A 26816-nucleotide genomic window follows, 5' to 3' on the forward strand; every position below is an offset into this window, starting at 1 on the left:
TCTTTGATCCTCCTGAAAGCAACAAAAGGGCATGGGATGCTCAGGGACTGGGATGGCCATGGGATGACACTGGAGACAGCTGACAAAACGTCAATCTCTGGGGCAAAGCAAAACAGCCTCAGGACTGCTCCCCCCTTCCCCACAGGCCAGCTCTCCCTCATTGGAGGACCTCTGCATCCTACCAGATACACACAGCCCCTCAGTCATGCACATCACGAGTCCCTCGGTAGTCCCCAAAAACTGGCACAGCACACAGGCTGGCAGCATAGAGGAGACATGTTTGGAACAACTACCTCTGGGCCACAGAGCCACAGCCATTGTCGCTCCTGTCCTCCTGCTTTGTCTTCGCTGCTTCCTTCAGCTTCCCTGTCAGCTCCCGGCATCTCTCCGCCTCAGCTCTGGCCAGGGCCGTGGCCTGCTCGGCCTCACTCCGTGCCAGCCTGGCCTCCTGCATGGCAGCAGGGTGAGCCCTCAGGCAGCAGCCCCTGGCTCCTCCCTGGCCCCCACCATCCCTTGAGACTCACCTCCTGCAGGAGCTGGATCTTGTTCTCCAGGAGCTCATAGACGTGCTCCGACTCCCGCTGCCGCTCCTCATACTGCTGCCGGAGCGCGGCCTGGCTGCGGCTTGTCTGGTTCTCCGCAGCCACCCTGCCAGGCACAGCACGGTGTGCCACAGCCTGCTATGGCATCTCCTGGCACAGCGTGGTGTGCCACAGCCTGCTATGGCATCTCCTGGCATAGCACAGTGTGCCACAGCCTGCTATGGCGTCTCCTGGCACAGCACAGTGTGCCACAGCCTGCTGTGGCATGGCATCTCCATCACCTAGCATAGCACAGTGTGCCACAGCAGTGTGCAGCACAGCATGGCATAGCACAGTCTTTGTGACAGCCTCCACCCCAAACCAGCTGGGCTGGGTGATCTGGACCACTCCAGGTACCCTCAGCCTGGCTCCCCACACATCCTGCCCTGGGGACACTGCTCCTCTGGCAGCACCAGGCCATGTTTAGGCTCTGACCCACCAGAGCACTCCTCACACACTCCCGAAACCAGGACCTCACCAGCTGCTGTGCCACCGCCCCCCTGCCATCAGTGCCCCACGGTGAGGCACCCATGCCATGGCCCCTGGGCACAGCGCTGCCCTCCCCCACCAAACAGGTGCTGTCCTTTATTTTTGGCTGGCGCCAGGGCTGTAAGAGGAGCCCTGTGGGTGCCCAGCCCCATTGCAAACCCCTCCAGCCCCATTGCAGGCCCCTCTACTGCCTGCTACGGGCAGGGTGCCGGTGGACATCTCCCGCGCCTGTGCCCACAAAGCCACCACAGGCAGGGCACGGGCACCACGTCTGCCCCAGGGTGAGGGGCTTGGCCAGCCCCACTCACCATGTGTTGTCCAGGGCTTGTTGCTTCTCCTGCAGCTCCCGCTTCAGGCTCTCCACCTCCACCTTCAGCTCAATGTTCTATGGAGCAGGAAGGAGGTGGGTAGCATGCCCTCACGGTTGCCTGGACAGCCCAGCACCACTGCCCACGGGAATGAAGAAGTGGCATGGGGGACCCCCACACCATGGCAGGGCTTTGGGTGCTCCTGTCAGTGAGTGGCACAGGTGGTATTTTAGCCTGTCGGCTCCGGGATGGGGTGTACCCACTCCATCTGTATGCCCCCAAACTGCACTGTCACCCACCCCGGGAACCCCACCGGGCTGGGGACGCCCTCTCCAGCCCTCTCCCCGCTCCTGTCAAAGGAAACGAGGGGCAAACTCCCAACAGCAGCTCCCCCCAGCCCCAGTGCCCGAAGCCTTCCCTGTCATCCCCCCATCCCATTCCCTCCCAGAAAAGAGAGGAAATGCGCTCACCCCGTTCCCTACAGGCACTCACCCGCCGGTAGACATCGTCCCGGCTGTCCTCGCCCTTCTGCTGGACGCGCTCCTCCAGAAAGTAGATGCGGAGCTTGAGGCTGAAATTCTCTTTTTTGAGGTCATTGAGGTGCTGCGAGAGCGTGCGGTACCCGTTAGCCATGGCCGGCGCTCCATGAGGCGGGCATCCCGGCACCCCTCACATGGCGCCGCCGGGACACAGCCTAGGCTCCCTGCCCGCCCGCAGCTCCCGTCGCTGGCCCCGCTGCTCTCCCTTTCCTCTTTTTTTTTCCGCCTCCCAGAGCTATTTGAGGAATCGCTGGAGCGGGGACAGCGGGTTGGTGAAACCCGAGCCCCGGAGGCCCCCACGCGCCGCAGCCGTGAGGGCGGTGAGGGGAGCGTGGCGCCCGGCCGGGCTCGGCCCCCTCTGCCACCGCCACCTGCCCCGCCGCCCCTCCTGCGCTCCACACCCCGCTGCTGTGACCGAGGGACCCGGCACGAATCCTGCAGCACCCGGCAGTGCCGGGAGGGCCCTGGCGGTGCCATGCGGGGTCCCAGCGCCCCGCAGTCTCACCTTCTCAAAGTCCCGCAGGGTCTGTGTGTGGGCGAGGGGCCCCATCTCCAGGTCCCGGAGGAGACACGTCTGCCCCAAGGGGTCAGGCTGGGCCTGGGCACCCGGGGGGCCGCTGGACCCCCTCGGCTCGGCTGGCACAGGCTCCTCATCACCTTCACCCCACAGCCCTTCTTGGGAAGCTGGCAGAGAGCAAGGGCGAGCAGCAGTCAGACGAGAAAAGTGGCTGCTCCCCGCCTCATGTGCCTCCGAGGAGAGAAGAGAGGAGAGACAAGGGGACGCCTCGGGGCCCCGAAAGCCCCCGGCCATCCCCGGGCGATGCGGAGCTTCAGGGCACGCAGGGTAGCGGGGCTCTCGGGGTGCCTTACCCGCCATGCCTCTGGCTCCGGGCACCACGGCTGGCACAGTGTCACTGCTGCAGGGGTCCCTGCAGAGAGCAGCATACGGCCGTGTCACACACAGCACCGCGGGTCCGGGCCGGGCCCCCCTGTGCCACCCCGCGCTGTGCCGCAGGGACCGGGGAGGGTGACAGGGTGCCACTGGTGTCTGCACACACGTGGGGACACACGTGTGCGTCCCCACAGCCGCTGGGCAGAGGCTCTGAGTGCAAAGACACGAGGCCCTGGGGGCTGTGCAGATGGCGTGTCCCCTCAGAAGCACTTTAGCTCCATTAGCAGCCCTGTCAGGGCCACCTGAGCCCCCATAGCAGACCCCTTAGCCCCCAGGGAGGATCTGGAGCACAAGGCATGGCTGGCCCTGGCTGCTCTCAGAGGGGCCCTGTGCCTCAGTGCTGTCATGGTTGCCAGCTCATAATCAGGTTTATTTTCAGCTCAGACGTGTGAGTCATTTAATGATTTAAGAAAAAGAAAGAGAAACGCAACCAAATAAAAAAAAAAAAAAAAACACCTGGATTGTTGGGGTTTTTCTCCTTTTAAAGAAATCAGAATGTTTATTTTGTAATCTCAGCCTGACAGCTTTTTGGTGGGATCCCAGGGAGGTGGGCACTTGTCCCAGCATTGGTGTGGGCACAGTGCCCTGCCCACATGCATGAGGCTGAGTCCCAAGACCCAAGGAGGGCCAGCATGTTTCTGTGGCACAAGCCATGGTAGGGGCCCCAGGACCATGTCCCCAGAGCCTTGCACACCACACCAGCACCTTGCAGCAAGGGACAGCATTGCCAGCCTGGCAGGGAGCAGGAGAGGCAGACACGGTACCACAGACCCTGCAGCAACAACCCGTCTTGGAGGAAAACTGAGGCACGATGACTTTAAACACAGCAGCACTGGTCAGGTGCGGCTGTGTGCCCTGCCAGACACCATAACCAGTGTGATACCCAGAGACAAAGCACCCAGAGGTGTTGTACCTGCAGGCACAGCACCCAGAGGTGCAGTGCCCAGAGGCATCTTACCCAGAAGTGTGGAACCCTGAGGCACCCAAATTCAATAACCAGAAGTGCGACTCCTGAGGAGATCAAGAGTGACAATATCCAAGGAGGTGTGACCTCTGGAGGCATGACAGCCCAGGAGGAGCAGTGCCCCAGGTGTGACACCCAGAGGCAAAGCATCCAACACTCAGGATGCACAAGGATGCGCAACACTTGAGGAAGCATGGTGCTCAGGGGCATGATATCCCAAGGCAGGATATCCCTGGAGGCAAAATATCTAAAAAGGCACATTAACCAGTGATACAATATGCAAGGCTTGACACCCAGAAGGGCAGTACCCAGGGGCACAACCAGCAAGGAAGGATCACAGCCAAGTACTTGATGCACAAGGAGACACAATGCCCAGAGGCAGAATACCCATAGAGGCAGTACAACACCCCAGATCCTGGGGATGCTGCGGGGTGATGACCAAAGAGCCAGGCAAGGGCTAAGGCTTACCATCTACAGCCCACACTGTTAACGTTGCAGAGGGAGATGTGTACAGTTGACAGAGGGAAAGGCTGAGCTGGGCAAAGGAGGAGGTCCTGTGAGATAGGATTGTCCTGCCCTGGCTCTGAAAAACTGCACAGAGCGGAACAAAGTCCTGTGACTGGAACTTTGAGAGACACTATGGCCAAAAAAGTAACTTTTTCCTGATCAAGGATTTTTTAAATAATGAAACACACAACAGTGCACAGGAAAATAAGCTTAATGAAATACATGCTGCCACATAAGTTACTCTGTTGCTCAACGCTCCACCTAGATAATGCCACATGTAACACAGGAGCAGGGGGATAGGATTGAGCTGTACACAAGGAGGATAAGAATTTCACCTGGTTAGGAGGAAGATCCCAAAATACCTTGGATATAGTCAATGGACAACACTTCTCTCCCTTGTCCCAAGCCAGGGACACCTTGCTGAGTTTCTGCATATTATTGTTGTTATTACTTGGCTTACCACAAGTAAGTATACCATCCTGAGAGGGAGCAGAATGGGCCCAAAAATGTTGGAAAAACAACAATGAAGTAATTTGGCTTGCTGATCTTCTGCGCAAAAGGAAATCAGAGCACCCTCTCTCCCAAAAAATGGCAGATGTAGAATATTCTGCTTTGAAATCAGAAAAGGAGCAACTTAAAATGTACTTGGCCACAGCTGAAAATAGGGAAAAGCAACTGCAGAACCACTTAGAGGAAGAGAAGGAGAAAAAAAAAAAAAAGGAAGAAAAGGTAGAGATGATGCTTGTGTGAGCTCCTGCTCCCCCTGACATCATACAGATTAGAAAACGAATCATATTCCCTGAGGAACAGGATTGAGACATATGGGATGACCCAAATGACAGAAAACTGGGGGAAGATGGTTCTTTGTCTCCTTCAAATCCCCCTGAGTATGAAGGCAGATGCATTATAGAAACAGAAGAGACAACCGAACCTTGGTGAATTGTGGGGAATCATAGCTGGAAAACAATCCCATTCAATCTGATCTGGTTTGAAAAGTGCTGTGGCCATAAGCCAGGCTGGACTGAAATTCACCAGGAGGAATCCTATCAGTGCACACATAATAACAACCCACACATTCTGATTCCAGGTGGGCCTCCTCAACTATTAATGACATTTCTAGTAGATAAGGGAACACAAATTCCAGTATTAACAGAGAAGGACACTGAAAAACTGGACAGAGTTGAAATCACTGGAGTGAACAGAGCAAGTGCTAAGTGCCAAACCACCAGGGCTAATTTATGGCTCCCAGACTATAAGCACATGTCCTCCCCTCACTTTGCAGCAAAAGATCGCAATGAAAACATTTTGGGTTTCAATGTTATGAGCAGCCAAACCTGGCAGCTGATGCAGAGCAACTTTTGGTTCTCCCATTCAACCCTGACCCTAAAAGAAATCCAGATCCCACATTCACCCCTTAGGGTGCTTACCCTCCCTCATTCAAAAGCTGCTAATGTACCTTATTAAAAGGCTGCTAATGTGTATAGATATACATATATGTATATGTATATGTATATGTATATGTATATGTATATGTATATGTATATGTATATGTATATGTATATATATATATATATAAAAATCAGCTCCAGAGCCCACTCCCCATGTAATTCACCAACTGATAATTCACCAAAATTTCACCCCATGTAATTCACCAGTTTGGCTAAAAACTGAATGGAGATGGCAGTTACCTGTTGATTACTGGCACATAGACAGGGTGGCAGGGTGGGACCAGATTTGGAGAAAAGAGAGATGACAATGCCAGTGCTGAGCCTTTAACCACTGCTGTGCCAAATATTGAGGAACTGGTAACTCGACTTCAGGGAGTGCCCACTCATGGATGGCAACCCCGGATGTAAAATACGTTTTTTGTGATTCCACTCCAGGAACACAACAAGGCTTCATTCACCTTCACCTGGAAGGGAGTGTTTTTAATAGGCTGCTCCAGGGATATAAACACTCTCCCTCTATTGCTCATAAAGCCCTGGCAAAGTCTTAGCCACAAATGTGACCCACCAAACATTACAATATATCAGCAGATCAACATCATCATCATCATCATTGAATCATCCCAGAATGGTGTGGTTTGAACAGAATCTTAAAGATCATCTCCTTTCAGTCCCGCTGCCATAGGCAGGGACATCTTCCACTACCCAGCATTGCTCAGGGCCCCATCAAGCCTGACTTTGAACATTTCTGGCAATGGGACATCCACAGCTTCTCTGGGCACCCTGGGCCAGGTCTCATCACCCTCACAGTAAAGAATTTTTTCCTACTATCCAATTCAAACCTACCCCCTGTCAGTTTGAAGCCATTTCCCTTGTCCTGCCACTACATACTCTTGTAAAAAGTCTCCCTCCATCTTTCTTATGGGCTCCCTTCAGGTACTGGAAGGCCACAATTAGGTGCCCCTGAAGCCTTCTCTTTTCCAGGCTGAAGAAGCCATATTGTCTCATAGAGAGAATTTTCTCAAATTCCCTCATAGAGGTGCTCCATCCCTCTAATCAATTTGGTTGGAGAATACCCTTTGGTGGTTTTGCCCACAAGGAAAAATGTGAGCCTTGAGCAGTCCTACATCCCAGCATCAGGGGCCCAAGCAGGAGGTTAAGTTCCTGTGAGTCTATTGGATTAAAGAAGCCCCTTCTGTACTCCTGCAAACCCCAGAAAAAACAGAACATGAACAGAATCTACCTAACATAAAGGAGTGACAGCAAGTTCTGGGAACTTTTGAATTATTATTAAGAGAAGTGAGGCTGTCTCATCAGCTTGATCCCATATACCTATGGTACCATATACCATAAATATATACCATATATATTTATGGGAAATAGGGGTTCAGTGTATACAGTTCCCTTTTTCATCTGTGTCAAAAGGAGCTGGAAGAGCCAGAGAGAACACTAGACATTAGCTGCCACTCTTTCAATGACACTGGAACAAGATATTCGTATCTAGAGAAGGGCTTGCTGTCCCTGGTGGGGCAGTGACACAAGCAGAACAGATAAGGAAAGAACAAAGGGAAGGACAGAGTGAGAATATTTGGGGGAATACCGACTGACTGATAGCAGGCCATCCTGTGCTGGTTACAATGCTTCAGACTGGGACCCTGCCAGTGGTCTTAACAACTAAAAATAACCTTATTCCTGGGAAACAAAATGTTACTGCTCAGGGCCACCCTGAGGCGGGGCCATCCCAGGGCAGTGCCCAGTCCCCCCTCCCCCCCCAGTCAGAGTGGCAGCCCCATGCCAGGCCATGGCCATGCTGGGCCAGCAGGAGCCCAGGGCTCTGCCACAGCCATGGCAGGTTGGGCTGAGTGGGGGCTCCCCCCCTCCCTGCCCCAACACTGGGAATTTGTTTGCTGTGAAGGGGAGGCCACTGCAGGGCTGCTGGGGCTGCAGGAGGACAAGAGCCCTTTCATGGCAGCCTGGAGCAAGGAGCAGAGCTGCCAGCACAGCACAGAACGAGAGGGGCTCAGCCCTGGGGCCCCCCACTCTCCGGGCAGCACTGCCCACCCATCCCCATGCACCTCCAAGCCCTGGCACGAGGGGCACCACGCGGCCCTGACTCAGAGCACTGAGCCCTGACTGACTCACAGCATCTCCAAGGCATCACACCAGGGCCATTGCAGCCACTCCTCAGCACTGCACCCCGGGGTGCCATCGGGAGAGGGGACAACGAAGGGCTGGCAGCTAGGGCCAGGGTACCTGGGCTGTGTGGGACTGGCTGCTGCCCGTGGGGGAAACATCCTGGGGTAAAGCATCCCCAAAGCACCGGGCATCAGAACCCAGCAACTCACCTCCTTCTGCTGGATCACCTCCTGCGGGGAGACAGATGGACAGAGGGACGGATGGACGGATGGACGGATGGATGGATGGATGGATGGATGGATGGATGGATGGATGGACGGATGGATGGATGGATGGATGGATGGATGGATGGATGGATGGATGGATGGATGGATGGATGGATGGATGGATGGATGGATGGATGGATGGAGGGAGGGAGGGATGGAAAGCAGGCCCCAGCCCCGCGCTCAGCAGCAGCCACTGTGTGCCAGCGGCTCCAGGCTGGCAGAGAGGCTGTGGCAAGGGCCAGGAAAGGCCAGAGAGAATGTGGTAGCTCAGATGCCGAGCGTTGCACATCCAGCTCCCCGCTGACTCGTTGGCACAAATGTCTCAGCAGGGGCGGAGTGCCATCACGAAGGAGGAGGAGCGGGGACAGCCGTCCCCAAAGCCGGTGGCTGCTTGAGTGTGAGAGCACGGCACGGAGCGCACGGCACTGCCAGCCGCCGACCTGTGCACGGGGCACGGCAACAAGGTCCGCATTGAGCACGGCCGGCCAGGGGAGCCGGGCTGGCGCTGCCCCAGCTCCGGGCTGGGCGGCTCCCGGCGCGGCCCCGCAGGCGTGGCAGCCGGCATAGCTCCCGGGGCCCTGGAGAACCGCCGGCACAAACGGCCAGGCCAGCGGCTCGGAGCGGAATCGGGGATGGGCACAACCGGGGAGGAGCAGGGAGTTAGGGAGATGGGGCAAGCCAAGCTCCATGCACCAACACCAGCGCCCCGAACCCCTTCCTTCAGGGCTGTGCTTGGCCCAGCGCCTCCCAGCAAACCTCACATGCCCAGCGCACCGAGGAGAGCTTAGTGATGGTGCAGGCACCAGCCCAGGATCCTACAGCACCCTACAGTTCCTGCCCTCTCATCCGGCACACACACATTGCTCTGACACCCACAGGTCCCCATGGCACAGGACAGCGAACACCAGTGTGCCCCCCGTGCTGGACAAGAGACTCCTGGTCCCTTTCGTGCACACAAGCGGCTCCCGAGTTTTCTTGGGCTTGCCTGGTGCAGGGCCCAGAGAGCCCCAAACCCGGGGTCCCAACCCGCGGGACCCCAGCAGCAGGAAGGGACACCCACGGCCCAAGGGAATGGGGCTTGGGACAGGGGTTGTCGGACCCTGCGCACCCCGGGCAGCACACTGATCCTGCCCGCATCCCGGCGGCACCGATCCGATGCCGGTGGGGTCCTGGGCCTCTTCCTGCCGCGGCACCACCACAGCCCAGCGTGGGCACACGCAGCCTCCGCGTGCCCGGGACGCGCGGACATCCGACCGCATGACCCCGGACACGCACACCCGCGGATGTCACAAGCGGCACGGACACGCTCCTCACCTCCGCCTCGGGGCTCGCATCCTGCCCCGCCGGGCTCCGCCGCACCGGGCCGGCCAGCACCGGGCCACGCACCGGCGGCACCGGGCCGGCCACTGGGGGCACCGGGCCGGGCCGCCGGGTCCCCGCAGGCGCTGGCGAGCCGGCCCAGCGTGCGCCGGGGAGGCGGCTCTGCGGCACCGGCCGGCTCCGCCCGCTTCTGCTTCCCCTCCTGCTCCTGCTCCTCCTCCCTGCCTCCATCCTTCATCTTTCCCTGCCTCCCAGCATCCTTCCCTCCTTCCCTCCCTCTGACCCCGCATCCTTCTTCCCTCCGTCCATCCCTCCCTCTGACCCCGCATCTTTCCTTCCCCCCTCCCTCCCTCTGCCCTCTCCCTGATCCCTCTGTCCATCCACCCTTAATCTCGCCAGCCGCCCCCACCCAGGCACCATCCTGTCCCGGATGACACATCCACACACCCCCACCCCCGGCCCCAATTCCCCACTCCACCCCGTCCCTCTGGACTGGGCCCCAGCCCTTCCTCACACTTCAGTCCCCCAGGAACAATCCATGATCCCTTCCTCTCCCCTCTCAATCCTTCTTCCAACTTCACAGTCTCCGCAATTAACCAGGATTCCCCATGGCACCCTCAAACATCCATCCTGACACCCTAATTACCTGCCCAGTCATCGTTGGATGCCTCCATCCCAATGTGACATCCCAAATTCCCTTTGCCACCCCAGAACCCCATGACTCCCGGGTACTGTTCCAGTCCCTCAACACCCTCACTTGCTGTTTAATTGTCCATGACTTCCCAGTCCTCGACTGGGACATTCCTACAGCCCTTTATCCCCACAGATCCCCTTGAACACTAACCATCCTAACCAAACACCCACAATCTCCCCTACCCCTTTCCTCTTTGTTGCCACTCTCCATCCCAGCTCCAATAACCCCAGTCCCCTTAGACACCCCCACATCCATTACCTGCTGGACACCCCAATCTCAGGTTTTCTGTGGTTGAAATGGCTCCCAAGGTATTAAAATATCTCTTTTTTCCCCACCCCCACGACCAAAGAAGAAGTGGAGATTCCTTGGCTCTAGTTCTCAAGGTTGTTTATTTTCTCTTATCTGTTCCATTCTCTCTCTGCCCTGCTGAGATCTGTCCAGCAGGTCGGGTTGTGGCACAGTCCCTGCTCTTGGGGTGGTGTTAACTTTTTATACTAAGAACTAACTGTGCTTTATTTACAATAATTTCCAATACCTATCACCTATGTTAGACAGTCTGTCTCTGCTCTAAACCAATCCAGAAGTGTCACTATCACAGCAGAAGATGGAGGGCAAGAGGAAGAAGATGGACAGGACAGGCCCAGATTCCTCCATCTTGCCCCTTGAACCCCCATTCTAAATCCCCAAAATTCTACTTTTCCACCCTGTGACAAATTCACTGTCATTCTACTCAAACTCTTGTGGCTTGTAAATTCTCACACAAAGTTGGTAATTGTTTCCATGGGCTAAAATCAAAGGCACAGGTGTGTTTGACTCCGTGCCAAGGTCTCTGAGCTCCCTGCCAGGGTCTCAAGCCATCCAGGGCAGTCAGAGGAAATTCCTGGATTCTAACACCCCAGTAGCAGCACTGCCCCTGACTGCTCCCCCAGCCCCATTCTCTCTGCAGGGACCCTCCCCCTGATTCCCTGCTGCTTGGCCCCATTCTCCTCTGTCTTGCACTCCCACAGCCCTTCAACCAGCTGTCCCCACGGCCACCCACCTGCCACCAAGCAGAGTCTGTCCTTGTGTGGAATGATGACCAAGGAGCCAGGCAAGGGCTCAGGGTTGCTCTCCATACCCTCTGTGTTACCTGTGTGGATGCAGAATCACAGAGCTGGTGGCAAGAAAGAAGGAGGAGGTCCTGTGGTGATGGGGTGATTCTGCTTTGGCTCTGACAAATGGATCAATGTCATATGACCAGAAATTTGGAAGACACAGTGGCCAAAAAAAGTAACTTTTTTCTGATTAAGGGCCATTTAAACATTAACACACACTCCCTGCATATGCTAATAAGCTTAATGGTACATGGTACCAAGTCTGTAGCTCCATACTCTCCACTTAGGTTGCACTCTGCATAACACAGGAGTAGGGGGAGAAGTTTGGGCTGGCTATAAGAAGGGTAGGAATTTTACGTGATTAGGAGGAAGACCCAAAAATACCTGGGAGACAGAAAGGGCTACTCTCCTTTCCCTCCTCTCTAGTGGGGACACCTTGGTGGTAAGTTTCTGCATACAGTTGTTATTATCACCGCACAACGTTATTGTTACTGTTAAAACTCTATTGCTGCTGGTGCCTTTATCACCAGCAATTCTGTATTTCTGCTGCTTCCATATACTGCACTATTCATGAATCTGTGATTAGGAAGGTTTTTATGGAATGTGACCAAACCTATGGTGTTAAATCAATAATCTGCACTATTTGCGAAGCTGCACTCATGGAATTTCCTACTGAACATGACCTATAGCACCAAATTGCTTATACTCAGAAAATCAGCTCAGCTGTCCCCAGCTCTCTGATCTGTGAAGAGCAGCTGGAACACAGGTGCGTTTATTTTCTGCCAAATTTCTTACTCTAAACGCAACACCTGGTACAAATGGGGTCAGCAGAGGGGTGTTGTGCCCCCCACCCCCCCCACCACTTTATCTCCGTTGTTACTCATCAGCCACCACAGCCCCAGTCCCCGGCACCCGTCCCGCTGGCCCTGCCACCTTTTGGTCCCCTCAAGCCTTTGGGTCCCCTCCAGCCGGCTCACTTGGGGGCCGGGGGGGGGCGGGGGGGACGGACATGCCTGCTGGCACAGCCACACCGCCCGCACTGCCAGTGTCCCAGCAGGCCCGCGGCGAGGCCCGGGGTGCCGTGGAGCTGTGCCTCTGGCCACGATCCCCAGGAGAGGGCACCAGCCGGCCGGGAAAAGCCGCAAATGCGCTAGAGCAGGCAGCGATGGCTTGGCCACGCGTGTCCTCCGCGCCAGCATGGCACAGGCGGGGGAGAGGAGCCACCGATGCCCTGGGCAAGCCCGGGAGATGCCGGCACGGGGAGCAGGGCGCCGGGATGCCAGGTCCTGGTGTGTCCTCCGGCGCCCGGCTGTGCCAAGGGCTGCGGGGCCACGGGCCGTGTCTCAGCCGCAGCAGGTCCCGCAGGGCGTGTCACCAGCCCACGCCACGCGGGAGGCCGTGGCGAGGCTGCCCTGTCGCGGTGCACGGGTCAGAGTTCCCTGCCATGGGGCCGTTTCGGGATCGCTGCGGATTTCACCAGCCGCTGCCCTTGACCGCCTCTCTCACCCCGCGCCGGCCGCCCTGGACTTTCCCCGCTCTGGCGTCACGGTTGTTCCCTGGCCGTGGCTGCAGGGCAGCACCGCCTCTGGGCTGTGCCGGGCTGTACAAAGCGCTGGGCTCTCCCACCTCGGCGGCGCTGCCTGTGGCGAGGACACTCATCCTACTCTGGCCACCTCCTATCTGCAAGGACCTGTCCATCACCTGGGCTCTGCTTGGTTTAACAGCCTCGGGGGCCACCCAGGTCTCACACAGGGCCCTTTGGTCCAGACCTGCTGCCTGGGGCACACAGAGCCTGGGGACAGGCTCACTCCCATTAGGACCTGGCTTGGCAGCACTGGGTGGGCTCTGCCCACCCCCCATCCGTGGAAGCTGGTGGAAGGCAGGGCCATCCCCTGCTCCCCGTGGGCAGGATCTGGGCTGTGTCTGATCCAGGTGCCTGGTGAAGGTCTGGCCGCATCCCTTGCCATCCACATGCCCGGTCTCCCGGACCCCTCCCCATCGTGTCTCAGGGCCGGCACTTCCCCCTGCGAGGTCACTGGACGCGGCCACCTGGCTCTTGCCGCATGGAGGGCGTTTGCTGGGTGGCTCCCATGCATCCCACGGCATTGGGAGCCGGTGGCCAGGGCTGGCCCCGTGTCCCCGGCACCTTATCAGGGGCGTTGCTCAACAGCAGGCTCGAAGTCGGGGGTGGGCAGGGGCTGCGGCACCGCCTCGCTTCTGAGCTGTGGGGTCTGGAGAATCCCCATTCCTGGGCGAGCTGGGGAGGGCATGTCTGGGTTCGCCATGGGCTGGGCTGCTCCCTGCCAGCGGCACCCCAGCTTTGTGGGGAGCCACCCACGCCACCGTGGCTGCCACTGCCGTCCCCCTCCTGCCTTACTGAGCTCTCATATGCGGGACGGAGAAACTGAGCCAGGGTCGGGACAGGCTGGCCCCGGTTTTCGTGGCTCCCCGACCCACGGGGTCCTCGCAGGGCCCCTCCGTCCTTTTCTCTGGGGCTGCTGGGGGGCACGGCCCAGACCTGGCCCCGCACTCCTCGCCTCCTCCCTCCCTCCCCCCGGGGGCGGGGGAGATGAGGGGGGGACCGGGCGGGCTGGGGCGGGGAGGGGAAGGGAAGGAGGTGGGATTATGAAGACGGGACCCAATGAGCCCGAAAAACGTGACCTCTCGCAGCCCTTTTAGCGCGGCGGAGGGGCAGCAGCAGCCTCTCGGCGGCGTGCGGAGAGAGCCTGCACCCCCTCCCGTGCCGTCCCGCCGCGCCCGCTCCCGCCATGGCACTGGGCAAGCTGCAGAAAGTGCTGATCAGCGAAAGCCTGGACCCCTGCTGCCGGGAGATCCTGCAGGCCGGCGGGCTCCGTGTGCAGGAGAAGCCCGGGCTGAGCAAGGAGGAGCTGCTGCGGGAGATCCGGGTGAGGCAGGGCTGCACTCACGCGTGGGTGGGTGCGTGAGTGCATGGGTGGGTGGGCACAGCTGTAGGCCGGCGGTCCCGGGTGGCAGCGGACCCCTTCGACCGGTCCCCGCCTCCCGTCTGATGCAAGAGCCCGGCCGGTTTCGCACGGCAGATCCCAGACCCCGGCAGCGGCTGTCCCCGTCCCATCACCCACCCGGGGCCATGGCCTCGATCCTGGTCCCATTCGCCGTGTCTGTCACCTCTTAGGACTGCGATGGGCTCATCGTCCGCTCGGCCACCAAAGTCACGGCCGAGGTGCTGGAGGCGGCAGAGAGGCTGCAGGTGGTGGGTAGAGCTGGCACCGGTGTGGACAATGTGGACGTGGAGGCAGCCACCAGGAAGGGCGTACTGGTCATGAAGTAAGAGCAAAAGTGTGGGGACATCCGTGATCCTGGGGAGGCCGGGGAGACTTCAATAGGGTGCCCTCCCCACCCGTGGCACCCCTGGCACCACCCTGTGTGCCTCCATCCTCACGGGGCGCAGATCTTTGTCAGCCTGGGGGACACGCAGCAGTGACATCCCTCTCCATCCCCAGCACACCCACTGGGAACAGCCTCAGCGCCGCCGAGCTCACCTGTGGGATGATCCTGTGCCTGGCCAGGTGAGCACAAGGCAGGATGCAGATAGGGTGTGCCCTGCAGCCCCCTACCCCGTGCTGACCACAGCCTCCTTTTTAGGCAGATCCCGCAGGCAGCTGCCTCCATGAAGGAGGGCAAGTGGGACCGTAAGAAGGTAGGAGGTAGTGAAGCACCTCTGGGTGGGGGTGTCCGTGTGGGGTGTGCTCTCTCACTCTCCCTGCACTCCCCAGTATATGGGCATGGAGCTGAACGGGAAGACGCTGGCCGTGCTGGGGCTGGGACGCATCGGCAGGGAGGTGGCCACTCGCATGCAGGCTTTTGGCATGAAGGTGAGGAGACAGGGCAGGGAGAAACGATGGGGAGCATTGACCTTCCTCATCATGACAGGCTGTAATAGTGCCTGCTCTGCCTCAGACCATTGGCTACGATCCCATCATCACCCCCGATGTCTCAGCCACCTTTGGTGTGGAGCAGCTGCCGCTGGAGCAGATCTGGCCCCGCTGTGACTTCATCACGGTGCACACGCCGCTGCTGCCCTCCACCACGGGTATGGAGCAGGCACGGTCACAGGGAGCTTTGGGGAGAGCTCGGGTAGCCCCCTTCTGCTCACAGCCCTCCTTCTGCAGGGCTCCTGAATGACAGCACCTTTGCCAAATGCCGCCGTGGTGTGCAGGTGGTAAACTGTGCCCGCGGTGGCATCGTGGACGAGGGCGCGCTGCTGCGGGCACTGCAGTCGGGGCAGTGTGGTGGGGCTGCCCTCGATGTCTTCACACAGGTGAGTGGGGCTGTGGGGACCCCCCAAGCTTGGCACTCTCTCAGCACCACCTTAATTTTGCCCAAAGCAGCCTAGCAAGCCCTGTGGGGCTGGGACTAGGAACAGCCCTCAGCTTCTGTCCTTGCAAAGGAGGTGGGGTAAAATGCCCCCTGCTCTGAGCTCCCAGGTAGGTGCTGGGAGCTGATGGCAGGATGGAACTGTGTCTGCAGGAGCCCCCAAAGGACCGTGACCTGGTGAACCACCCCAACGTCATCTCCTGCCCACACCTGGGTGCCAGCACACGGGAGGCACAGAGCCGCTGCGGCAAGGAAATTGCCATGCAGATCGTGGACATGGCCACGGGGAAGGGGCTGACCGGCGTAGTGAGTGCCCTGCAGCACCTGACCTCCGTGCCTCAGTTACCCCAGCTGTAACTCATGGGGGCATTGGGAGCAGTGCTTCTTGGGGGATCCCTGTCAGGCACTCACCGCTCACTCTGTCCTGCAGGTTAATGGGCAGGCTCTCAGCAAGGCTTTTTCACCCCAGACCAAGCCCTGGATTGCCCTGGCCAGGGCCCTGGGCACGGTGCTGTGCACAGCGGGCAAGCAAATGCAGGGCAGCGTGCAGGTCTGCACTCTAGGTGAGCCTGGGTGTGGGGACCCCAATGGGCAGGCAGGAGAACAGATAGACAGGAAGGTGGTTAACAGTGAGATTGAAGCCCTAGAGTGTGCAGGGATGGATGGGTGGATGGATTGGGTGGGTGGAAGGACCAGCCCCAGGCTGGCCACTCCACTGCAGGCCTGACCTCTCTGCTGCTGGCTCATGCACACCTCCTCCCTGCACCCCAGGAACACCCTTGAAGGAGGCTGGGAGCTACCTGACGCCTGCTGTGGCCGCGGGAATGCTGGCTGGAGGGACACAGAAGGAAGTGACCCTAGTGAATGCCACACTGCTGGCCCAGGAGGCTGGGCTGAAGGTGCGTGGACACCCAGGCTCCGCAGCCTAGCCTGGTGTGCCTTCCCCAGCAAGCAGCACGAGCCTGGGGACACCCTACTGTGCTGCTAATGCAGCATTGAAGCTGGCTGTTCCCTGGAGTGCTCCCGAGGACATCCCTTCACCACCCCAGCCACATGCAGGACCTGGGCACTGAGTGGCCGTGTCTCTCTGGCAGGTCACAACCACCCACAGCGATGTGGCCCCTGAGCCCGACAGCAGCATGGGTCTGGTGCAGGTGTCCCTGCAGGGCACCTCACACCAGGTGACAGGGACGGTGCAGGGCAGCACTCCGGTCCTGCGGCAGATCAACGGGGCCACCTTCAAGCTGCCAGCCCCGCTGTCTGGCCCTCTCCTCATCTACAGAGCCAAAGCCTCTGACAGCAGTGCTCTAGCCACGCTGACCGGTGAGTGCCTGTGCCAGCCCTGAGCTGCAGGGACAGCCTGAGGAAACCCTGCACCTGACCTAGAGCTGAGCCTCTGCTGCAGCAGATGCTGCCTGGAGAGATGGGTGGGTGGATGGATGGGGGGTTTGGGCTGGGGGTTGTGTGATGTTGAGCAAAGGACTTGGGCTGGAGGAAGAAATGGCATCATGGACCTCTGAGCAGGGGGTTGGGATAAGCAGAGGCTCAGCTCCCTGCTGGGTGCTGGGGCAGTAGGGCAGCCTGTGGTCCCTAATTCTTGTACTCCTCTCCAGGGCTGCTGAGCAAAGCAGGGGCGCAGCTCCTGTCCTACCACAGCTCCAGCACGGTGGCAGGGGAGCAGTGGAGCGTCGTGGGGCTCTCAGCCCCTCTGCCCAGCCTCGGCGAGCTGAAGCCACGTGTCACAGAAATCTTCCAGCTCCACCTGCCGTAGACCCCAACTGCTGACAAGGATTCTCCCCACGCCCACAGCATCTGGGCCCTCCTCCAGCTGGGGAAGCATTGCACATGGCCATCCCTGAGCCCCACACTGGGTTTGGGGTGGCCCCACATTAAATAAAGGGTCTAGAAGGAGAGAGCATGTGGTGCCTTGTGTGTGGTCCTTTGTCCTCAACTCCAAACCCCCTTCCTCCTCCCCCTGCTGCTGTTTGCTGAAGGGTGCAAAGGTTCCTGTGGCTGCCGAGGTCCTGTCTGGCCACAGTCCCATGTTGAGACACAGCCCAGAGAGCAGCACTGCAAGGGGCATGAGCCCCCCCCATGAGCCACTGTGTCACCTGTGCCCTCCTGCCCACGGGTTTTACCATGAGGATGTTTCAATTTAATGACATCATGGGGAAAATGCCATCTTGCCCCCATAAACTGGTGACTGGGAGGCTGACTTGAGTCCCCCAGGCTGTCAGGGCAAACTGTCATGTCTAACAGGGCAGCTGGCCATGGAATAAATCCCGTAAGCAGCTGTGATCCGGACTGGTGGTTGTTAATTGGGAGGGACTGGGGGTGGGAGGAGATCATTCAAGACCAGGAGCCAGAGCTGGGCTGCTGCCCCCTCCCATCCACACCTTTATTCCCCTGCACTGCCCAGGTGTTTGCAGAAGACGCTGCCATCTCCAGCAGCTCTGGAGCCCGAGCCACTGCTGGCCATTACCCACCCATACAAAGGAAATCTTCCCACAGGCTGGCCCTGAATGTGGGGAATGAACAGGGGGAAAGAGAGCATCCCCCTCCCCAGGGCTCACCACTCTGGTGATCCCACTCTAGATGGGCTTCCTGGCATATTCACGGCGGTACTTGGAATCCACGCGGGTCAGGTACCAGGTTCCGGGGAAGAGATCCGCCTGGGAGCCGTGGGGCGCGTGGTCAGCTGCAGGGAGAGGGCAGTGATGCTCAGGGGTGCTGTGGGGTCCCAGCAGGGCAGGCTCACATCCCCCGAGCCCCACTCACCCAAGTGATGGGTTTCCTCCCGTCGCTTCATGATCTCGGCAAAGTCCTGCGGGGCCACGCGCTTGCGGGCGTCCAGGCGAGTGGGCAGGTCAGCCAGGCTGGAGACCAGCTTGTCCAGGGGCGAGCCTGGCAAGGGGCATCGCGTGTGTGAGATGGCAGCACTGACAGCCCCACGCTGCCCTCCCTTCCCAGTCCCTCTCTCCCCTGGGGCCCACCTGGGGCTGCATCCTGCGAGACACGGAAGGAGAACATGCTGGCCGCCAGTCCCGAGCCGTAGGAGAAGGCACCAATCCGGGAGCCGGCCAGGTCCTGTGCTGAGCACCTGAAGTGAGAGGTGAGGGGGTTACAGGAAACTTGGGCTGGGGGGGAGATAGGGATACAGAGCTGTGGGGGCAGTGCAGGGTGCTGCCTGCTTTGTAGGCAGGCAGATCCTTGGGGCCATATTTCTGAGGGAGTGTAGCCCTGGAGTGTGGTGGTGCCAGGGAGCCCCAGGACAAGGCTTTTGTTCCCCTCAGACCCTGTCTGTTCCCATGACTCCTTTCCCATGGGGTCACTCATTCTACTGGGCATGACAACAAGGGTTTTCATCCTCCTGGTGATGACAGAGGGGTTTTATGCACTGGCCCAGCTCCAGCAAGCTGGGATGAAAAGTCTGGCAGGGAGATGGCCTGGAGCAGGATGCATCCGCACTGGGGGTTGTGTGCAATGAAAGGATCAGGTCCTGTTGAGGAAGGGGGAGATGAGGGCGGGGAGATGAGTTTGCCCCTCTATCCAGCCAGGGAGTGCCCCCCCCAAAATGACCTGCTCCCTCTCCCCAAGCCAGCGTTTTGGGGGACTCACTGGGACAGGAGGGAGGCCAGGCAGCCATACATGGATGGTGTGTACATGTTGCCATTGCGGGAAGAGAGGAGCAGGGAGGGCTTGGTCTTCTGGTTGAAGATGTCCTGGCTGGCAGCCTGGAATGCCTTCTCCACCTCCTTGCTAGTGTAGGTGTCCTCCAGCTTCACACCGCTGCCCAGAGAGAGACCAGCTGGAAACCCAGAGCAGCACATGCCTGGCTGGGTTGAGGATGGGGACACAGCACAGGGACCCACCGGAAGGACTGCAGCCCCTTGTAGAGGCCGGAGGCTGTGTCAGGGTTGGGGGAGGCCAAGAAGTCGTTCAGCAGCAGCCGCCCCACCGACTTCTGCACCAGCTTGCAAAAGGGCGAGTGGAAGATGATGTACTTGAAGTCATCGAGGGTGAAGGGCCTCTGGATGCCAGCTGGGAGGCAACACGGGGCCATCAGTATCCAGGGGGCTGCGCTGGGCACCTCAGGGGCACTGCCACTCACCCTGCTGCCACTGGGTCTGTGCCTTCCGTCGGTACACAGCGTAGCAGCGGTCCAGCGCCCGCAGGTAGCACTGGATGGAGAGCTGCCCGTCCACCACCGGGTACTCAGAGGACAGATTGGGCTTGTAGAAGTCGTAGGCATGCTCCATGTGGGTTCCACGTAGGCCTGGGGGCACGGGGAGAGCCAGCTGTGAGAGAGCATCAGGAGGTCCCAGGCCGGTGGCAAACACCATGGGGGGCTGCCTGCCATATCAGCCTTGGAATCCAGCAGCCTCCCTGAGTCGCTCCATGGTGCCCACAGGGATGGGGCTATCAAGCATCCAGGAGTACCCAGCAGGGTCTAGCTGAGCAGCTCTGCCCAGGGCTGGGACATGGATGCATGGCCCCAGGGACAGCACCCATCAGCTCACCACCCCCAGGGCCTCATGGCACCGACCTCTCTCCAGCACCAGCGGGGCGTTGGGTCCCACCAGCATGGCGATGGCACCAGCACCTCCCGTGGGCCGTGCGTTCCCTGTGGCGTAGACAGCGATGTCCCCACACACCACCACGGCGTAGCGACCTGGGGGAGGACAGAGGGACTGGCAGGGCCACCAGCAGGTGGAAGTCTCCATCCCATGGCCCTTGTGTGTTCCCATCTCCATGCTGCCAGCTGTCACACCAAGATGGGCAAGAAACAGGGGTAACAGAGAGCCTGGAGGGGCAGTGGCTGCCTTTGCAGTTGGAGCATCTTTGGGTTTCAGGCCACCTCCTGCCTCCTTCCCCTATCCCACGGCATCCACCCAGCACCCAGCCCCACGGCATGGTCCCTGCCTGTACTCACCATCCCAGGCACTGGACTCCACCCAGGCGGCCGCATTGAAGAGCGAGGCCGTGCCCCCATAGCAGGCATTGGTGGTGTCGATGCCCTCCACATCAGTGTTGCCAGAGTCATGGAAAAGTTGCATGAGGACGGTCTTGACGGCCTTGGACTTGTCGATGACGGTCTCGGTGCCCACCTCCAGGCGGCCGATGGCGTCCCAGGAGAGGCGCCCGCGCTCCACCAGCCGCTGCACCACGGTCAGGCACAGGGAGTTGATGTCCTCGTGGGCAGCGCAGAAGCCCATCTGCTTCTGGCCCAGGCCCCGTGTGTACTTGCCGGCCTCCACGCCATCAAACCGCTCCAGCTCCTCCTGATCCACGTACTGGGCAGGGAAGTACACCTCCAGGGCCAGGATGCCCACGTCCTTGGGCCAGGCACCTGTCCCAGCAGCACTGGAGAGGCTGTGGGACAGAGCGAGTGACAACAATCCATGGCCACCTTATGCACAGAGGGTGGCCCTGCAGAGATGCCACCAGCGAGCAGCCCAGGCTGGGAGCACCCCAGATCCCTGGTAGCTCCTTGTGCCTGCAGTGCTGCAGGGAGGAGGGAGAGGCTCCCCTTCCCCAGCAAGGTTTAAGAGCTCAGCCAGCTCCTCAGCCCTGCCCTGGTTGTGTCTCCAGCCCCCCGATCCACGTGAATGCTCACCATGCCCTCTGCCAAGCCGCGGGTTGCCAGGCGCCCCGGGGTGCCCGCTCCTGCCCAGGCGGTGCCCACCTTGCCCCCAAGCAGCGCACAGCGCGCCCGACCAAGCGCAGCATCTTCACCCCAGCCGCTGTGCGGACGAAGGGACGGCCGGCCGGAGAGATGGACAGCGGGATGGGCCTTGCGTAGTGCTTTTATAAACTGCGTGGGCAGCTCGGCACAGCCCTCCCGGCCTTTATCAGCCTGCCGGACCCTGGCGCTCAAAGGTCACCGAGCGCCAGCCAACACAGCAGGGGCACCGCAGCTTCGGAGGGGGGAGCTTGCAAGGTGTCTTTGTCTTGTCTGCCCCAAAACCTGGGGACGCGGAGCCGGAGCCGGGGCTGAGTAGCGGAACGGGCTGTCCGGCAGCCTCGGCTGCCCTGGGGCAGTGGCAGCTCCGGTGCCAGGCTCGCCGGCACGGCTGTGGTCACTGCGTGGCCTCCCCGGCCGCCCCCGCGGGCCCGGGCAGGGAGCAGAGGGCGGCCGGGCTCTGGGGCCGGCCCCACCCGCGCTGCCCGGGGCGCAGTCCGCGCCTGACACGTGCCGCAGCTCTGGTGGGGGTAAAACCCCCATGAGCTGGGTGGGGGCAGAGCCATCTTCAAAGCAGCAGAGCAAACAGCCACGTGATGCCAGTGGCAAGATAACAGTGGCACAAAAGGGACCTTTGGTCCCGGTGCTGCTGTCAACATGGCCGTGGGGCCGTGTTGCAGGCCCCGGATCCCTATGGAGCTGTTTGCACCTGGGGGACCACCTGTCCCCATGCCTGCACACCCACCTCAGCTCCTGTCCCCACCCACATCTGTGTCCCAGGTCTCCGCGTCTGCACTCTGGGGACACTCCTGTCCCCCCACCTGCTCCTCAGGGACGCCCGAGGTGTTTGGCACCCGAGGGCTGCTACGAGCAAACACGAGTGCTCAGCAGAAGAGCGACGGTCCCCGCAGCTCCTGGGGACTCATCCCCGAGCAGCTCTGCCCGCACCGGCAGGGCAGAAGCCTCTGGAAGCCGGGAAGCTCGGGGAACCGGGGCAGAGCCTGTCTCTCTCTCTCTCACGGAGCAGCCGAGCTTTGCACCAGCACCAAGTTCACACAGCACTTGCATGCTCCTTTTTTTATAAGATGTATTTATAGGAATTGCGGGGAGAGACGCGGAGTTGGCACGGGAAGAAGGTCGCCGGCGCGGGGTCCGCCACGGGCCGGGGCTGTGCTCAGTGCAAGGGGTAGAACTTGCAGATGTAGTGATGCTGCCGGGAGCAGTCGGCGCTGGACCACACAGAGAAGCCTGCGGGAGAGACAGGCGGGGGGCTGGCGGGGTCCACGACGAGGACGGGCACCAGCTGTGCGCCCCGCAGCCCCGGAGGGGATGGGATCTGCAGGAGCGCCGAGGCGGGGCAGTGCCGGCCGAGCACCGGCGCTGGGGGTGGCTGCGGGGCCCGGGCACTCACCGCTGTGATGGGTCAGCGCGGCGCAGCTCCCCCCGTGGGCACCGTTCCCAGGCAACTCACTGGTGGCACTGTAGTCCTTCCCATTCGTCCACTGCCAGGCCTGGCTCTGTGCAAGCCGAGAGGGGTTCAGAGGCATGGCCCTGCTGTCCCCCAGCCCCCATCACCCCTGCCGCCCACGCCTCACCTCTTTGCTCTTTTGCAGTCCAATCCAGACGGGCTGCACACGCTGGTGGTAGGAGATGGTTATCTGTAGGGTGGCTGCCTCGTGGGCATCCTCCACCCAGGCCAGGTGGGCGCCTTTCTTTACGTCCTGGCAGCGACTCTGCAGGGAAAGGTGTCAGTGCTGGGGCACCTCGGGGAGACAGGGGGTCCCTGTTCCCCTGTGTACCCCGCTGGGCTTACCTCAGCCTCGTCCCAGCTCCGGGGCTCGGAGAAGTATTTGAAGCAGCTGAGCTTGTAGTAGGACCAGCCGTCGGGGCAGTAGCTTATGTACCTGCCGTCTGTTTGGGGAGAGCGGCGGGCAGGGATGAGGACAGCCGGCATCACTGCCTGGAGAGCAGCGGGGCTCCCTCCTGGCCCAGCTACAAAAGCAGCTGCCCCCCGAGCCGTGGCACTCACCGACTGGCCGTAGGAGCCCCACGCAGCCCAGCAGCAGGAGGGCGAGTCTGGCCGCAGCCGCCATCCTCCTTGCTACCTGTAAAGGCTCGGGAGGGTCACACAGGGTCCCTTGGGGGCAGAGGAGGTCCCTACTACCTCGGCCCAGAGAGTGCAAACCTGCCCCGCTGGGGGCTGAGGCTGGCCCCTTTGAGCCGCCTGGAGGAGATGACAGGCCCTGGCTTCCTGTCTGCCCCCCGGCACAGGTCACTGCCCCATCCGTGCCTGCACGCCGTGCCCCAGGCATGGCTTGGAGTCCCCTGCCCACACTGGCAGCAGATTGTCCTGGCTCCACCAGTCCCAGACTCGCCGGGAGGCATCCGGGAGAGCCAAGCTGCTCTGTGGGGACAAGGGGAGGGCGCTGTCGCGGACACGGGACCCCAACTAGGCAATGGCACAGGTGGGGCTGCAGGCGCTGCATGCCCGGCGACGTTTATTCACGCCCTGAGCTCGTAGCGCTGCCCAGGCTGGGGAGGCAAATCGGCAACATCAGCACAGTTCCCCTTTATCTGGGCTAATCCCCGGGCACCGGGGCCGATTTGCAGATTCAGCTCGTCTTCCCCTCAAAGAAGCAGCGACAAAAGTCAACGCAGGGCTGAAAAATGCAGCATCACAGCCTGCCCCATCCAGCAGGGCAGAGCTCGGCTCCCGCGGGAGCAGCCAGGGAGAGGGACCAGCTCCTGTTTGCCCGTGAGCCAGCTCTGAGCGTCCCAGCTCTGAGCTGCCTTGTGAGGCTCCTCTTCCTCACCTGTTGTCCGGAGGTGGTGAGGAATAGCGGCTTGTCGCGGGTCATCGGGACAGGAGAGGAGAGGAGCTGTCCTTTATAGCCTGGTGCTCACCAGTATCTGTTTGCCCTACTCAGGTGATTCTCACCATAAAAATCTTACTGCTGACCCCCCTCCATCCCCCCCACTTTGCTGGAAAACTGCCCAGATCCCCAATCTGTTTGCATTTAACATATCTCCAGAAACAGACAGGAAGAACCTGTCCTAGTTGGTCAATAAATCCCCTGCAATCATCACTAATTGCTCCCGCGATACAGATATAATCTTCCAGCCCAGAGCAGCCTGGCACCTGGCAGGGATGCTCGCTGGGCCAGCCCGGGGGCTGGCAGGGGTGAGCCCTGGGGGTGAACCATGATCCCGGCCAGGGCATCCCTGCGACCGGCGGGACCCTGCCGTGGGTCCAAGCCCCCGGCACTGCCCCTGTCCCCAACCAAGGGATGGCACCCTGCCGGGCCCCCCGCCCTGCCCGGCTGTGCCATGCGTCACCCACACACCGCCCTTGTTTGAACTGCCGGGGGATGTTTGCGAGCAGGATGGGACGCCGGGATGTGGGAACAGCCTGCAGCCGGGGGCTGGCGGTGCCATCAGATAGCGGGGAGGATGCCCAGCCCTCGGGCCCGGCCGTGACGCAAGCCCTCGTCACTCTGTCCGTCCGGGAGGAAGGGGCAGCTCCCGCAGCAGCAGCCCCCCGCTGCCCCTGCCCCAGGCGGCTTCCTGCAGCCCCAGCCCGGGGAGGCTGCTGCCGGCACAGAGCCACAGGGATGAGCTCCCGGCCCCAGCAGCTGGAGCCCTTCGGCAAGGTCTGGCACAGCCTTCTCTGCCAGGTCCTTGCTCCTTGCCCCGGGGTGTCCTCTGCACCTGTGGGAGGCAGCTGGAGTTCTCCACGTTCCTGCTGCCACCACGCTGCTCTGCAGCGTCACTTCTGCTCTGATGGACCAGAGCAGCTTTGAAAGATCATCCTGCTGCCAGCTCCGGCCAACGCCTGGCTCTCTCTCCCCAAAACCCTTGGTGGAGGCCGGTGGGAAGGAGGGGAGCTGTCCTTGAGGGGCTGGTGCTCACCGGCATTAGCGTGACCTGCAGAGGATCCAGACTCAGGGCTGAGCCCTGCTTCCCCCCACAGGGAGAGCTTTGTGTCAGGCTCAAGCCTTGTGCAGCCCAGGGATCTGCCACGGGCCCTCCTCTGCAGCAGCATTTGCTGAAACATGCAGCCGGTGAACGCTGCTACACCCACAGGGAGCAGCTCCCTGCCGGCGTGCAGAGGCAGGTCTGGCTTCTGCCCCAGGAAGGGGGGGGGGAATCAGGCCCCTCTCCTTCACCCACACTGAGGGATAGAGCTGCTGCTGCTTGCTAGGCATCCTCTGGGGTGAGACCTTCTCATGTCCAAACACAGCTGCTGCCTGCTATCACTTCCGAAAGAAACAGCCTGCCACACATCAGCTGCCCTGATCACTGGCAAAACCCTGCAAACACAGCAACTCCCCAGAAAACAGGACTCCACCCTTGATTTATGAAAAACGGTGAAAAAGCTCCCCTAAAGAGCCTAAGGCTCCTGCACTGCTCCTCAGATAAGGGATCCTCCCTAGATAAGGGATGTGGCAGCTCCCTGCCTGGATGGCTCAGTTTGGATGCAGCACAGCAAGTTTCCACAGGCCCCTGGCCACGCTGGGCTGGGAAGGAGGCATGAGCAGCCCCAGGAGACACAGTTTCAAGTCTCAGCCTGAGCACCAGGGAGCTCCATGCTGCTGTGCCAGGGGCTCGGCCGAGCTCGCTAAACTTTGGCCCAGATGTGCAAGCCGTGGGAGAACGTGGATGAATGCCTCCTGGAGGTTTGGACTCGCTGAGCTGGCTCTACCAGGAGATAAAGGAGCTGCACTGTTTGAAAATTAAACCCTTAAAATGCCCCCAGCAACTTTACCCCAGCTCAGCACTCTAACTCAGCTACTGGCTCCATCTGAGTCCACAGCAAGAGCTGGAGAACAGCCAGGTGAGCACCAGTGGAGCCCAAGGCTTCAGTAGCACCTGTGTGCTCCAAACACAGCTCAGCAGCTATTGACTCTTTGTTTTCTGATTGCTCAAATCAAACTCCTCAAGACTGAGACCAGCACAGAGGAGTGGTGATTCCCTGTTTCAGAGGCTGGAGAATCCCACATCTTCATGCTCTTAGTCTGGAGAAATGGAGGCTCAGGGGGAACCTTATCACTCTCCACAACGACCTGAAAGGAGGCACTAGGCAGGTGGGGGTTGGTCTGTTCTCCCAGGTAAGAATCAAGAGGATTAGAGGAAATGGCTTCAGGGTGCACCAGGGGAGGTTTAGACAGGATACAAGTGAAAATTTTGTCAATGAAAGGACAGTCAGGCATTGGATCAGGCTGCCCAGAAAGAGGTGGAATCACCATCCCTGGAATGCTCCAAAAATATCTGCATGTGGCATTTGGGGACATGGTTAAGGGGTAAACACAGCAGTGCCAGGATAAAGGTTGGACTCAATGATTTTAGGGGGCTGTTAAGGATTCCATGCATCAGCTGCTGAGACAAAGCCAGGGAGGCAGCCCCAGCTCCAGGGATGAGGGTCCTCTTCCCTGCTGGAAGGACAGGAAACAGCCAAGGGCAGCAAGCAGGACCTGAGAGAGCG

The 26816-nt window shown here is 60.1% G+C and overlaps 3 protein-coding genes across 5 annotated transcripts; 1 reads left to right on the top strand and 2 right to left on the bottom strand.

The window, feature by feature from the left end:
• The first annotated feature begins 14045 nt into the window (after positions 1 to 14045).
• Positions 14046 to 17566, top strand: PHGDH (phosphoglycerate dehydrogenase). 2 transcript variants are annotated; one of them, XM_050977453.1, is made up of 12 exons: positions 14046 to 14201; positions 14450 to 14601; positions 14778 to 14843; positions 14920 to 14974; positions 15051 to 15149; positions 15235 to 15367; positions 15447 to 15595; positions 15805 to 15957; positions 16082 to 16214; positions 16423 to 16550; positions 16746 to 16974; positions 17265 to 17566. In XM_050977453.1, exons 1-12 carry the CDS (start codon positions 14064 to 14066, stop codon positions 17420 to 17422), a joined length of 1593 nt encoding a protein of 530 aa, XP_050833410.1. In that variant the 5' UTR covers positions 14046 to 14063; the 3' UTR covers positions 17423 to 17566. The 2 variants fall into 2 exon arrangements, with proteins under 2 accessions (XP_050833410.1, XP_050833411.1); XM_050977454.1 differs by lacking the exons at positions 15235 to 15367; positions 15447 to 15595.
• A 454-nt stretch (positions 17567 to 18020) lies between these two features.
• Positions 18021 to 21527, bottom strand: HMGCS2 (3-hydroxy-3-methylglutaryl-CoA synthase 2). The gene is made up of 9 exons (XM_009099708.4): positions 21269 to 21527; positions 20585 to 21024; positions 20198 to 20323; positions 19763 to 19927; positions 19524 to 19692; positions 19270 to 19440; positions 18645 to 18751; positions 18430 to 18555; positions 18021 to 18349 (listed from the first exon to the last, which is right to left on the bottom strand). Exons 1-9 carry the CDS (start codon positions 21379 to 21381, stop codon positions 18243 to 18245), a joined length of 1524 nt encoding a protein of 507 aa, XP_009097956.2. The 5' UTR covers positions 21382 to 21527; the 3' UTR covers positions 18021 to 18242.
• Positions 21528 to 22404: 877 nt separating this feature from the next.
• Positions 22405 to 25372, bottom strand: REG4 (regenerating family member 4). Of its 2 annotated transcripts, none has more exons than XM_050977670.1 (6): positions 25244 to 25372; positions 23364 to 23439; positions 23148 to 23245; positions 22930 to 23067; positions 22746 to 22851; positions 22405 to 22582 (listed from the first exon to the last, which is right to left on the bottom strand). In XM_050977670.1, the coding sequence occupies exons 1-6, from the start codon at positions 25247 to 25249 to the stop codon at positions 22509 to 22511; spliced, it is 498 nt and encodes a 165-aa protein (XP_050833627.1). In that variant the 5' UTR covers positions 25250 to 25372; the 3' UTR covers positions 22405 to 22508. The 2 variants fall into 2 exon arrangements, with proteins under 2 accessions (XP_050833627.1, XP_050833626.1); XM_050977669.1 differs by lacking the exon at positions 25244 to 25372 and adding an exon at positions 24148 to 24304.
• Positions 25373 to 26816: the final 1444 nt, after the last annotated feature.

This window comes from Serinus canaria, chromosome 8 (genome assembly GCF_022539315.1).
Source record: "Serinus canaria isolate serCan28SL12 chromosome 8, serCan2020, whole genome shotgun sequence".
NCBI classification, from domain to species: Eukaryota; Metazoa; Chordata; class Aves; order Passeriformes; family Fringillidae; genus Serinus; species Serinus canaria.